The following is a 14,502-nucleotide window of genomic DNA, read 5'->3' as shown; positions in this document are numbered from 1 at the left end:
ATTATTAGATATGGTTTATTTCTGATGTTTTAGAACCTATTTATCTGATATGTACTTGGTTGAAAGGCCTGTGGTATTTACGGTTTTATGCTCACATTCAGTAACACGTAGTTCCCGCGTTATGAGGCCACAAAAAATTTATTAAAATTACGAAATGATTGTCTAAAATTTCAGTCGATAAATCTAGCAATACGAAAATGTTAAAATAATTAAATAATAATTGAAAAAACAATAAAGAAAATATATGTTAGTTATAAAAAATACTGTAATATAAAACAATAGAGGTCGTAGGTCCGTCCGTATCTTGTAATATTGAGAGATGGTTTATAAACACATTAAGAGTGCTCTTGTTATTGTCCCCAGCTCTTCAGCGAGTGAACTCATCTCACGACGCGGCGTCTTCTCTCGCAGACAGTATGGCTCCGTGGAACAGGTAAGCCCTTCATATCATCTCTCAAGGTTTCCTTTATATCTGAAACGTGTTCTCAGCGTCAGATCTAAAGTGTTTTAAAGTCATATTGAAGTGTAATATCAATTTGCTCACAAAAAATAATATTGTTTAAGTTACAGAAAACATACTTTATTTTTTATGTAGTATTAAAATTAAAGTGAACAATATTTTAAATTTTAATAATGATACTAGTATTTTTGTTAATATTTCGTCTACAACTCGCAGTTCACAGTTACATTTATAAATTTTTAATGAGTGACGTTTGAAAGTTTTGATTGCAAGTGTTCGATAAAGTTAATAATATTAAAATGACATTAATAATTTGTTTATTTTACACAAATTTTATAAACACAAGAAGTAAATCTCATGAAGGTGTTTTTAGAAACAACGACGAAGTATTAGGATCAATAAGGCAATGTAATACACTTATTGAATTACACAACTAGGAAAGGGCAATGCAATTTTCTCTAAAAAGGAAAGCTATGTTATCAGTACTTTTTTGTAAAGGAAACCATTCGGTAAATATATAAAAAATATATAATAGGAACAACAAAATGATATGAGACAAAACTCAGAAAAACCTTAATATACAATTAGAGCGAAGAAATTCAAACTATTGGAATACTTAGTTCTCTAAGCAAAAAATATTATGTTTTAGACACTGTTTAACTGAAGACAGTACTAATTTTATAATATTTGGTAAAGAGAAGAGGTTTTAGAGACGAAATCTACTGTATTGAATTATGTTTTTATAACTTCCGACTTGCCTTTGAAAGTACAATCCTCTCAAAGTATGTCAATGTGAACTACAGGTTTTTGCTGCATTTCGTTTGTAATGTAAAAGATCTGAATACCCTCTCCCATCCTCAGATAATAAATTGTATATCGCACCAGAGTTCAGAGGGATATCATGAAATAGCTCAAGCACCTTTGAATGTACTATAGCCGCCAATAAAATAATTATAAAATTTAAATGAAACTAGTATTATTCGGATTTACTACGCGGATTTTATTATTTAAAAACTACATAATCCCGATGTTTCGGTTACTTTGCAGCAACCGTGATCACGGGCAGGCGAGGTGTGAATGTCTGTCAGTTGGTCCTTGTTATTTATCATCTACCGCCATCGATTTCTTAATTTTCTGGCGTACCGCTCTGGATGCCGGCGGAATGCGCTCACGGTGTCTTGAGGTCCTGCGGTGTGGTTACGAACATAGGATTTTATATTTTTAAGAACGGGGTCCCAGGTGTTTCATAGATTCCAGCCATCTTTTCTATTGAAATTGGGATGTTTTTTAATTTCAATAGCCTCGCGAATTAATCTCGGTATATACTTGTCTTCCCGAGCGAGGATTTGAGGTTTATCAAACCGAATGTAGTGGCCTGGTTTGTCCATTGTGTGTTCACACACTGCTGACTTCGACGCGCGCCTGTTTTTGATGTCTGAGATGTGTTCTTTAACCCTTGTACCGATGCTCCTCTTCGTCTGTCCAATGTATGACAAGTCACAGTCACAATCGAGTTTGTATACACTCGCTTGTTGCAAAGGAATGTTACTCTTGATTGGTCTCAAGAATTGGCTCACTTTCTTATGTGGTTTGTAAATAGTTTTAATGGAAACTTTCTTCAAAATGTTGCCTATTCTGTCAGTAACTCCCTTCACATATATTAGTATCGCAGGTTGTCGTTCAACTGTGGGTGGCTCTAGGTGGTCAGCATCACAAAGGTGTTGGGCTCTCTGTAACAATGATTTGCCAACGGTAGCTAAGTGGATAGGGTAGTGGTGTGAGTTACCATTGAGGTACCTGTCCGTATGTGTGGGTTTCCTATAAACAGTATGTCCCAAGGTATTGTCAGGATTCCTAACGACAAGTATATCAAGGAAAGCTAAAGAATTCGCGAAGCTATTGAAATTAAAAAACATCCCAATTTCAATAGAGAAGATGGCTGGAATCTATCAAACACCTGGGACCCCGTTCTTAATAATATAAAATCCCATGTCCGTAACCACACCGCAGGACCTCAAGACACCGTGAGCGCATTCTGCCGGCATCCAGAGGGGTACGCCAGAAAATTAAGAAATCGATGGCGGTACATGATAAATAACAAGGACCAACTGACAGACATTCACATCTCGTCTGCCCGTGATCACGGTTGCTGCAAAGTAACCGAAACATCGGGATTATGTAGTTTTTAAATAATAAAATCCGCGTAGTAAATCCGAATAATACTAGTTTCATTTAAATGAATACTCGCGAAAATCTTAGATCAAATTATAAAATTTGCCAATACTCTGTGTTCTCGAAGACCAATGTGGCTGGAAGCGGATTACGAATACTAATCTTGGTCGTTCGGTTAAATATTTTGTAAACCAGCGTTAGTACCGAAGGTAGTTAGAAACATATTATAACTTCCAAGAATATAGATTAGGATCACCTTTAAATAAAGCAAAAAGTTTTTTCATCTGTATTATGCACTAAGGTCGCCAGTTTCTTTTTAAGTCATTGTTGGCGGTTAAACTTGCATACTCATATCCAGGGCCTCTTGACGCTCACACATGGATTATTGTTCTCATCTCTAGATCAGTAGTTAGCTACATCTCCTTAACCTGTTTCAACTGAAAGAAACAAAATGTTTCTTCTAAATCAAGAGCTGCAACGAATACGGAATTTCCTTTATGTTACAAATCTCGACAGGGGAAGGTGACCACTCAACAGCAAGCAGGGCTGTATGCTTGTTGCTAGTTTTTATAAACACATTAAAGACAAAAAGTCTTAACAAGTAAAAAAAAATAAGCTAATCGTCACCTTCGTTAGTATTTTATTTTTAGTGTCATGCGTTTAGACAAATTTATAACAATAAAAAGGTAATGCTTTCTTAAAGTGACCCAGAACCTTTCTCTACATAAAAATGTCGGGTATCATTTGGAATGAACAATTTACTGTTTTTATATACATAATTAATAAGATTTGAAACGACTGTTTTGGAGTGGAAATAAATCAACACAGTGGAACGGCAAAGAGACATTATGTTACCTGCCTTTGAAGATTGAAATATCGTCGAAATCAAAAATCTTTCTCTATTACTAAAAATATTCATTGTTATTGAAACAAATTAAGCAGAAAAATTATTCTAATAAAAAAAAAGTAAAAATAAAAATTTGTATTGTTATTTGAAAAATAAAAGTACGTTTAATACGATTTATTTAAAAATGATTCACGATTTTTATTCATACATCACATCAATTTACAAATTGTAAATAAGAAAATGTGAAAATGTTTTTGTTTGTTTGTTTCCTATCAAAACGTTATGGAACAACGCATTGAAATGATTTATTGAACCGCAACAACTGAAGGGCTGGTAAATGACAAAAGCTTTCATCCCAGTAAAATTCCAACCCGGATTATATCTGGCACACTCGCTACAGGGTTTATACGCATCCATACAATAAATCATTTGTTAAAATACCACCAGAGAGCTGATATTAATGTTTATGAATGTAAATAGATTAATAATAAGAAAATACTTAAATAACAAGGAATCCTTTGTTCGTAACAATCAGAATGATATCAAATTAAATATTACAATTACACGAAACTGTCACATGAAATAATTTTATATAAACAGTTTCGTAGGTAATGAATGACATTCGCTTTTGTTGAAGGGTCTCGTTAACGCTAATTAATCACATAAAAGTAAACAAACTTCAAGTTATTATCTGCAAATACATCTTTAGACTATACGTATATTGAAATATTTTTAAAAAGAAAAGGAACAAATTTCAATTAAGTGATCGACGACAAAAAAAGTTATTATTTTGCGTGCCAGATTTGTCTATCAAGTTATTAAAAGTTTAAGCTCCTCAAAGAGTGATAATTAAAAATTTTTAATGAAGTAAAATCTACCAGCTTGCAAGCTTCATAATTTTTGGGGTTCCGGAAAAAAAACAATATCTAAGCCGGAACACCAGATTTGTCTATTAACTTAAATCTTCATTATTTATTCATAACCAAAACGCAATTATGAAATGAAATTATTTCATAAAACATCGCTAAAAAATGGTTGATACTTGATCCAATCTCAAAATGACCACCTGCTTTTATTCATCTTTAATTAAGTAGTCGAGTTTCATATTGTAGGAATTGTTTCATATTATAGGAATTGTTTCATATTATAGGAATTGTTTCATATTATAGGAATTGTTTCATATTGTAGGAATTGTAAAATTTTTTTTGTCTCTTTTTTGTAGTGTCAGGAATAATCTCAGGAACAGATGACCCAATTTGAGGTGGGTTTTTACTGATACATCGAGGTAGATTTCTTAAAAAAAAATTGTCATTTAATATCTAATTCGAACCGTTTAAAAATAACAATTTACCTAAAAGTAATTCAAAGAACCACGAAATTACCTATTCCGAATACCCTTCGAACGAAGTGACGGGAACAATTTCAACCTAATAAGCCGTTAGAAGAAGGTCAGCAGACGTCAATAGTTTGTATTTTTGCTAAGACTCGTATTGTCAGAATCACGTTTGTTTCTTTTTTCTTTTTTGTTATGCGAAAACAATATTTTTAAAACGTAGTTTTTTTAGCAAATCATATTCATATTTCTTTTAACAACAGAGTCATCTATGTGTGTGCATATTAAAATTGTACAAAAAGGGTGTCATTTCAATATTTTGTTCGGTCTTCATAAATAAAAAATATAGCAATAGCATTTGCAACGAGCCCCGCACATCATTGGGCCATATATGTAAAAAACCTGCTAATCTTTGCTGAACGTAATGTACAAGCTATATGAATTATGGGAATAATTATTGAATGAAATTCGTATTTCCTATGTTACAAAGCTTATACAGGTACCGATGACCGATGTTTTTATTACAGAAGCCTTTCTTTGTTTATAGTTTCTATACTTAATCGGTGCGAAAAGTTTCCTTAAAAAAAACGACGAAGTTAGTTTTTCAGTTCAATTTTTAAATGTATACAGCTATGATGAAAATAATCAAAGTAACAAGAATGACCTTGTCGATTATTACAGTTCGAGATTTTTTATATTGATTTGAACAATTTAAAGAATCACAACGTGTTTGCAATGCATTTAAAAATATTATACTTGATAGAATTGCAAGATTATTGTATGCGACAAATTTATGTTTTATAACCGAAAATATATAAATCTTCATTATGTTATATCATTACTTATAAAAGAATTTCACAAACAATAACATGGAAAAGATAAGAGTTTTGTAACTTTGTCATAAAATCAATATTAATGATATGTTCTCTCAAATAATACAACCTTTGTAGTCAGCCCTAATTCTGGGTATCCTAATCATTCTTGGTTAATGCATATAGATGAATTAAACATTTTCAGAACTCCCTTTAATGTATGCAAATATGAAAGCAGTACATAGGAGACCAATTAAACGTACTATTGTTGTCACAAGCGGCCCAATATTGTCCTACATCAACACATATTGCCACTGAACTGATTACGTTTTAAATGATAGTCTTAAAAAAAAAACAAATTAAAAATCATAAATATGCATTTTTATGTCTTAATCAATTATATACTAAAACTCCTTAGAGGCTAAATAACATTTTTGTATTACTGAAAGCTTAAACTTTAAACAAATCGAAGTTTTCCTAAGAACTTTAAATTCAACAGAGACTTTAGTGTCTTATTGTAAAACAGTCAATATTTCTCAACGATTAGATTATAATGGTTACAAGGCAAGCATGTTTACTTAATGTCTTAAATTGTTTTATATGTTATGGCCTCAACTATTGTGCCAAATCTATAAGTAAGAACAAGTATTATCAAAACGATAACCGCGTATTGTTTCAAACAGTTAAAGCATGGCTTAAGTAAATTTGTATTTGTCATTGAACGGTAATCGAAACAGAATCGAAACTCGTATCCAAATAATGGCATTGACCTACACTCCTATAAATGAGGTTCTTCAATAAATTGAACTTAATTATTTATTTACAGCGTGTTTGAAAATCGAATCCCCCCTATTGATATGGGTAATGGTGACCCAGCCACATCGTTAGATGTCGGTACATATTGTAACCGCGAATACACGGACGAATACAGCCGGCAATTATCGGCAGCTTTGCGGGTCGTTATATAACACAACCGTTTTCTGTCCCAAAATTTAAGAAAAGATTTTTTTTTAATTTTTTAACCTGATTAAAAGAAAGTCAAATTTATACATAAATCATTTAAATTTTAGCATTATATTATAGCAATAAAATATCGATCGAATTATTCTTTATCAGTTATCAAAATAATACGTGAATAAAAATGAAATAATAATTAAAGATGCTATAAATAATATCGGCTAGAGCACACAATGTAAGCTCGATTAACCTATTTTAATATAATGATCGTTGCCAGTGAGCCGTGATTGATTGTCAACACATTAATGTCCGTGTGTCTGTGATGTATTGTCTGAGGTGTGCCCCCGACGATTGATATATTCACTAATTAAGCAATTAGCCTTTTTACGACTACGGTGTTTCAATATGGCTATCCGCAAAGTACCTATATACAATAAGTACATCTATATAATTTTAAAAAGTTATTGCGTAATGCGCAATAGGTTCTTATTCTACAAAATGCGGGCATTTATCAACTAAGATTACCCAAACGACAATATAAGAAACGAATTTATTGTTTGAGATAACTAAACAATAAATGGATATATAGCAAAGACATAATAAACAAAACTTTTCTTTGATCTCTTACTACAAACGTCAGGATCAGACAAAGAAATGGCTTCTGACATTTCTTTGACCAGAAGATAACCAGTAATTCGATTAATATCTATATACACATAATCCCTACTTCATAAGTTTCTCCAGATTCTACTAGAAAAAGTAATTTTGTTAACAAATAAGGAATAATTATGAAGCAGTAACAAAAACTACATACATGTAACATTCCTTCACTTATGATTCGGTAATTACTTACCGAGCAGTTTGATGTTAGGAGGTCCTTAATACAAAGTTTTTGCTACAGTTCGTAACCAATAGATCGCGTAGTTGAGTGTAACTTTTAGTTTGAAATATTTTATTTTACTGAATATTTCACCAAAAGGTTAGTAAGCCACAAGTTATACAGTTCACAGCAATAACCTACTTTGTGATAGCTTTCATGATACTCATTTTATCGTGTTAAAAAACAGTTAGTTCACGAAGAGTTCGGTTTTAAACTTCGGTCTTTAACATTCTGAATAGTTATTTAGACATTTGCTTCATATATATAATTTTTTTTATAAATAAATATCTCGCTATATATTTTAAAACGTTTTAAAATTGTTTAAGTGTAAAATTGGATACGTTGGTAGCCAGCAATCTAGATAGTAATTAACTTTCGAGTGCGTTAGGTTTTATTTGTAAGCAACACATCGTTGGATCATCAGTAATAATTTATTTATTTAAAAGAACTATTTCAAAACAATATTTAATATTACTCGCATCGAAACTGTGAGTAAAAAAAATGTATTTTTGATTATAATAGCCCATAAGGAAAATCTGTTCTATAAAATAATAAATTAATTTAATGGAACGTCAATATTGATCTGCCTGAAAATAAATTATTGCCGATAGTAATTTTACTAATGGTTTTTCTTAAACATATAAACCATAATGTGCTCTTATAAATATTGAATAAAAAATATTTAACATTTTTTATAGCAAACCTTATATCATACATGATACGAACGATGGAATTTCATACAAAAACTTAATGTATGACCAATCATATATTTAGCAGATAAGTCAGAAATGCTTGAAGTTACATCATCGTCGAACCAGCCTGAACATTCTTATAAAGTGTGTTCTACCAAGACATTCGAACATAAATAATTAATCTATGAAATATCAAACAATTAAAAACATTATCATTTTATACAACAAATTTTGTAGAAAAAATTAAATCATACTAGATTTTGCAAACTTCAACTCAACCTTCAACTCACCTTCAAGGGTGTACCTGTAGCCAAGATGGTTCCTGTCAAGTATGGTGGATTTCCCAGGTATCACTTCACTAATATTGAGGCAAATAAAACGACCTGATATGCCACAACCCCAACGACCTTGAAGAAACATCACTTTAAGTCTTGAATAAATGTAAAATTAATTGTTGACAAAACTGACCAGAGTCCAACCACAGGGCTATATGAAGAACGCAGTTTGCAATATTCTCCTTAATAAATGATTATATTGTCATAAGATTTTTAAAACCTTTTTATTAATCGTAGCACGCACTGAGTTATTATTTACTTAAAATTTTATGGCTTTAAAGAAATTGCAAATAGGTAATATGGTATTGGACTAAACAAATTCTTTTTAATTCAGGGTCACATTTTTACGACTCAAGTATGGTATTAAAGTATGTTTTTTATAGGAAAGTATTATATGTAATTTGAAAAAAGGTTCTACTGGGTCCTGTAACAGTAAAAAAGGTATTGAAACTAGAATGGAATAAATCATAGGAGAGATGGTTTTTCTATGAGAACTTTGATTATTTTAAAATGCATATATATATATGACCTCAAACAATAGTATATAAAGTCATAAAGTATATGGCTTCAGCACGAATTGGATGCTCACGACATCTTATCACTAATACATACATTTAAATTGACTTCATATTTTACCTAAATAAAAACAAAAAGTAAGACAAACAAAGATCACTAGAGAATTAATCACTTGTTAGACAATCGTTTATTCTTAAACATTCTTCTTGAGCTGTATTTATTAGCGTATTGTGGACATACATTTGTTTTTATGTACCCGATAAGCCTTATCAGCTTAGTTAGCTCGACCTCTCAGCAACGTTTTTTACCATAGTACAGGTTTCACAATATCTGAAACTTATAGGACTAAATTAAAAATCGAACGAAATATGACAAAAAATTATTACTACCAGGTTCCCGTTACTTAAATCATTTTAATGACACTGACTGAAACATGTATATCAGTCGTTATTCTTAAAATCATGTTAAAACTCCTGAAAAATTTAATAACTCCAACGTCAGGTGAGACACCGTCTTTTAATAAGAAGAAAATTTCTATAAAAAAAATCTCTTGTTGCTGTTTTCATTAAGTATAAGGGTCGTTCGAAAATACTTTTGTACTTAAATAGTAAAATACTCCCATTTATATTTTTTTGTTTAAGTTCAAATATTATAACAAAGAAAGTAATCAAATGGCACTTATTTGGTCGTAAATTTGTAAAGTTTATAAATTAAGTTGTGTACACAAGTACTATGTCGAATGCTATGAAGTTGAAAACATTCACTGAGATATAAACTATGTAACATTTACAAAATCAAAATGTCACTATTTTCGATTTCAGGAAACAGCTTATATTTTGGGCAAACTTTATTAATCTGGATCACATCCAGGAATTTCTAATAGTCTTGAAGTTTGCAACGGAGTAACCCACATAGCTTTATATAAACGTTTAATATCCGTATAGAATGGACTACTTAACGGCAAAAGTTCTTAAAGCTTAGCGATAATATACTGGTTTCATGAGTCTTATAACGACTATAATAAAAATCTTTATCTCGAGGATCTATCAACGACTAAACATGCCCTATGTGGGACATCATTAGATTTATCCCCTGTTTAATTTACATAACGGTTTGTCCCTCCCATTAATAATTCCAATCACTAGTCAATAAAGAACATCATACTATTCACTCTTACAATAATGGAAAAGCATGAAATTTACATATATTATAAGATTTAGACTTTATAAATTGTATGATTTGTGGAATTTAGACAAACCGTAATTTTTTTCCCAAATTCAATTAATGATAAAAAAATGACTGATAATGAATGATTACTTTACTATACGTATATAGTTTACTGTGTATAAGGTCTTATTGAAGTCAGAAAAGTGAATCCGGACCATAAAGCACGTAGGGTCAGCCATAGTATCGAGGGCAAAACCATTGATCCAGTGCCGACGAATATCGTGGACCTTTTAGACAAATGTCTTTAACGTACTTTGGAAATTAGTTATTCTGCTCCGTAAATTCCTTGTAAATACTACATGTACTTATATTTAAAAAATACTTTATTAAAATATAATAAAAATAGCTTATTTCTGATAATTTAAAATTAAACTTTTGTCGTCAATACATCTATAAAATTAAAAGGCTTTTATCAATACTTTAGAAACGACTCGCATTTTTGGTTCATGAAATAATTTCTTCCAAATTCAATTCTGTCTTATTTAAATGTAAGCTATTTTCGTCTCATCTCAAATGTATATCATCAATTCCATCTCGACAAAATCATAATATTTTATCAATATAATGAAACCCTATAAATTTCTAATCATCTAAAATATGTTTTTCCATATTAAACAAAAATTAGAGCATGTTGTTATTTCATTTATATATGAATTATTTTTTAAATATATTTTAATAGATGTGGAGTAACAATTAAATAAAATGTTGCAGCTCTCAGCGCCGGGGGACGGTGGAGCGGCGGACGCTATAGTACGGCGATATCGTCTTGAAAATGGAAATTCTCTGGGGGAGAAAGACGAGGTGAGAATTTATGAATCTCTTAACGTAATCCTACCCACCTCCACATGATCGTTGATATTATTTAACTATATACAAACAAAATACAAATAATTATATGTAATTTTTTTTTTATTTAACTAATGCGATAATAAATTAATAAAACGTCAGGATTATATTTTTTAATCACTTTAGATTTTATCACAGCACTGTCATATATAAATTCTTTCAATATTCTTAGATTTTTATGTAATTATATTAATAATTTTTGTCCTCATTCCCAAAAAAGATCGAGTTACAGATCCGAAAGATACTAGACCGATGGCCTTAACAAATACTATATCCAAAATCTTTTCTCAGTTCTAGAAACGAGAATGACGCGTATTTTAGGCCAAAACAGTAGTGTACGACGGGGTAGGAATCCCATTTCTAGATCTAGTTAAAAACTTAGGACTGTTAATTGATTGTCATTTGTCGTGGGCAGCTCAAGTGAACGAAGTAAGCACCATGAAGTATTCACCATACTCTACATTCTCTTAAAGGTCTGCAAAACTTCCTTCCTTTTAAAACAAAAATTATTCTTGTACAATCACTTCTTCTTTCCTTACTCGATTATGGTGATGTTTGCTATCTAGATGCTACTGATGAGCTGCTTGATAAATTAGATCGGCTTCTGAATTTATGCATCCGTTTTATTTTCGACTTGCGTAAATACGACCACATTTCTGAATTCCGCAGTAAGTTAAAATGGCTCCCCATTCGCTTCCGTCGGAATATGCATGTTTTAACGCTAATGTACAATATGTTCAAACATTCTTCTCCCCCGTATCTATTTGAGCGTTTTAAATTTTCCTCCCCCAGAATCCTTCCTAATCGCTTTTGTGTCCTTCAAAATCCTCTTGATATCCCCTCCTTTAATACAAAATTTTTCTGTAAATCCTTCTCTGTCCTGGGTGCACAACTTTGGAGCTCACTCCCATCTTCTGTCTACAAAGAGAGTCCAAGTGCACCTGCATTTAAACATCGACTTAAGAGACATCTTCTGTCACTTTCACTATCTGATATGTCATGTTTATTTATTTATACTATTTGTATATATTTATGTGTATATTTATAATTATATATTTTATGTATATATCTATGTATGTACAATATCTAAATTTCCTTTTATTATATATATTTTTTGTATGCTTATATACAAATCTCTTTATTTTTTTTTCCTTCTCTATTTTTATTGTACCAACACCACGCTTTCTCATCTAGTTTCCTTTATTAATAGGGTTTCTAGTAGAGATCTCTTTTTAGAGATAAGTTATCCTTTGTACATCGCTTTTCTTTTGTAACTTATTTTGTAACTCTTGGTACATAAATGAATAAATAAATAGATAGCCAACAGATCAGTAACATTAAAAAACCTTGGATCTACGATAATTACGTAACTTCACGTTTAAATTGGCCTTTCCTAGTCTATGATTTTAATAAAACCCTTTTGTCAAAGTTAGATGCAGGCGTTATAAAGATGTTGATGTTGTGGCTCGGGCTCGCGCTAACAGTTGATTCATCGGCTTTATTCTGGGAACGCAATAGTTTTGGGATGAGTCTAAAAAAGGCCATCGGAGCTCTATAAACAACTGAGAGTTTCCAAGAGATATATCCTGGGGAAATCCCATGATGACGTCGTTACATCGCTCCCAAAAGACAAAGTTGCCCAAGAGCTAGAGTCAAGGCTTCAATTCCACAAGCAGTTTATGATAGGAGCACAAAGTAACAGAGCGGGGCTAGGATCAAGTAAGAAAGTCCAAGATACGTATATTTTGAAGTCTTTTATTCGGCAAGACGAGAATGATAAATATAAGATCCATGCAATGCAGAACGAGTGGTTAAACATAGGAGATTTTTGCATCCCATTAGCAATAAAATGGCACACCTTAATCCATGATTGGTCGCCAGTATTGCTAAAATTCTATCTCAATGTTTTCTAAATGACTCTCCAAGATCAAAGTAATTTAGTAAGATGGGGTAAAGGTACCGAAAAGACTTGCTATATCTGTGGGAAGGCAGTTGGAACTGCAAGGCATTTGTTAGTGGGATGTGAGGTACTCCTGGATAGCGGTTAATACTCGCGTCGTCACGATAGGGTTCTCGAAATCATACGTGAAGCGGTTAGTCTTTCGGTAGCCAGAGCGCAACGGAAAATAACTACAAAAGAGAGATCAGTAGGTTTTGTGAGAGAGGGCACTAGGGCTATAAAATCAAATGTCAAGCCTTACTTTCCTTAAAGCGGCTTCGGATTGGACTATAATGATGGATACGCATGAAAAACAATACAAAATCTCCAAGGATATTTATGCGTCGGCCTCCAAACCAGACATATTTTTGTATTCGCGAATTTTAAAGCGCCTTGTGATAATAGAGTTTACGGTTCCTTGAGAAACGAACATCCCCAAAGACCATACCATTAAGGTCAACAAATATTACGAGCTCACAAACGAACTCACTCGAAATAGGTTCGTCGTGGATTTATACGCGGTAGAATTGGGAGCGAGAGGTATAACGGCTAAATCTCTGTACAACCTACTAAGAGACTTGGGCCCGTCCAGAACTCACATCAATTCATTCTTGGAAAGTACTTCAAAGGCAGCCCTAGTAGGTTCTTTTCAAATTTGGTTAGGTAGGGAGAGGACCTTGGACAGTGGAGGTGAGCGTCTAACGCACGTTAGCTAGAGGCCCCTTAAACCTACACCTGGGTCGCAAGTCCCAGTCCCTGTTGAAGCCTCTCTCCCTGCAACGTGATGGACCCGGCACCCGCAAGGTGAATCCATTGATTGCTAAGAGTTTTCGTCTCTTTATTTTATACAATAATTAAAACTACGTGGATATCAAGGTTAAGAAAAATTTGCATAAGTCCTTAATTACATCCAATCGACCAAGAAAAATTTCGATATAAGAAAAATTTATGTCTCAATAAAAAACTTACAGCTATTAAAAATTTTATTTAGTTTTTACTATAAAAAATAAACGATCTGTCAAATTTCATTACAATCATCAAATAAAACTAATCGTAACTTTACAACTGTATAAATCTATTATACTCACTTTTTTTATTTCTCTCTAAGTTATAAAAGTGGGTCAATTTAAAAGCAGACTTATGAATAATGTACACCGCACATGCTTTTACAGATTTATTCATATTCTTAAAATATAACTTAGATTGTTATTCAACTCAAGATAAGGACTAATAGAACAACGCGGTTTTAGAATCCTTATTTTTAAAACTACGCTAAGGAAACAGAAATATTGTAAAATTATAAATCTTTTTATGTGGGGATCAAACTAACCAACACATAAGATTCGAGATCTTATTTTTAGCAATGCGTAATATAAAGTTATATATACTCGTATATTCATAAACGTAAATTAATTCTTGTAAAATGTATTTTGTTGTAATCGAAACTGCCAAGCAAGTGATTGATTTCACGTACAAGTTTAATACT

General features: G+C 31.9%; 1 protein-coding gene across 1 annotated transcript in view; it reads left to right on the top strand.

Annotated features, from left to right (window-relative positions):
• The first annotated feature begins 319 nt into the window (after positions 1-319).
• LOC116779663 (GTPase-activating Rap/Ran-GAP domain-like protein 3) overlaps positions 320-14,502 on the top strand; it is a 33,618-nt gene continuing 19,435 nt past the window's right edge. Inside the window, exons 1-2 of the mRNA XM_032674067.2 lie at positions 320-433; positions 10,943-11,032. Coding sequence (XP_032529958.2) covers positions 320-433; positions 10,943-11,032 — 204 coding nt within the window. The remainder of the gene's footprint in view (positions 434-10,942; positions 11,033-14,502) is intronic.

Source organism: Danaus plexippus (assembly GCF_018135715.1).
Source record: "Danaus plexippus chromosome 3 unlocalized genomic scaffold, MEX_DaPlex mxdp_34, whole genome shotgun sequence".
Classification (NCBI taxonomy): domain Eukaryota; kingdom Metazoa; phylum Arthropoda; class Insecta; order Lepidoptera; family Nymphalidae; genus Danaus; species Danaus plexippus.
This window is presented reverse-complemented; position numbering and strand designations above follow the sequence as displayed.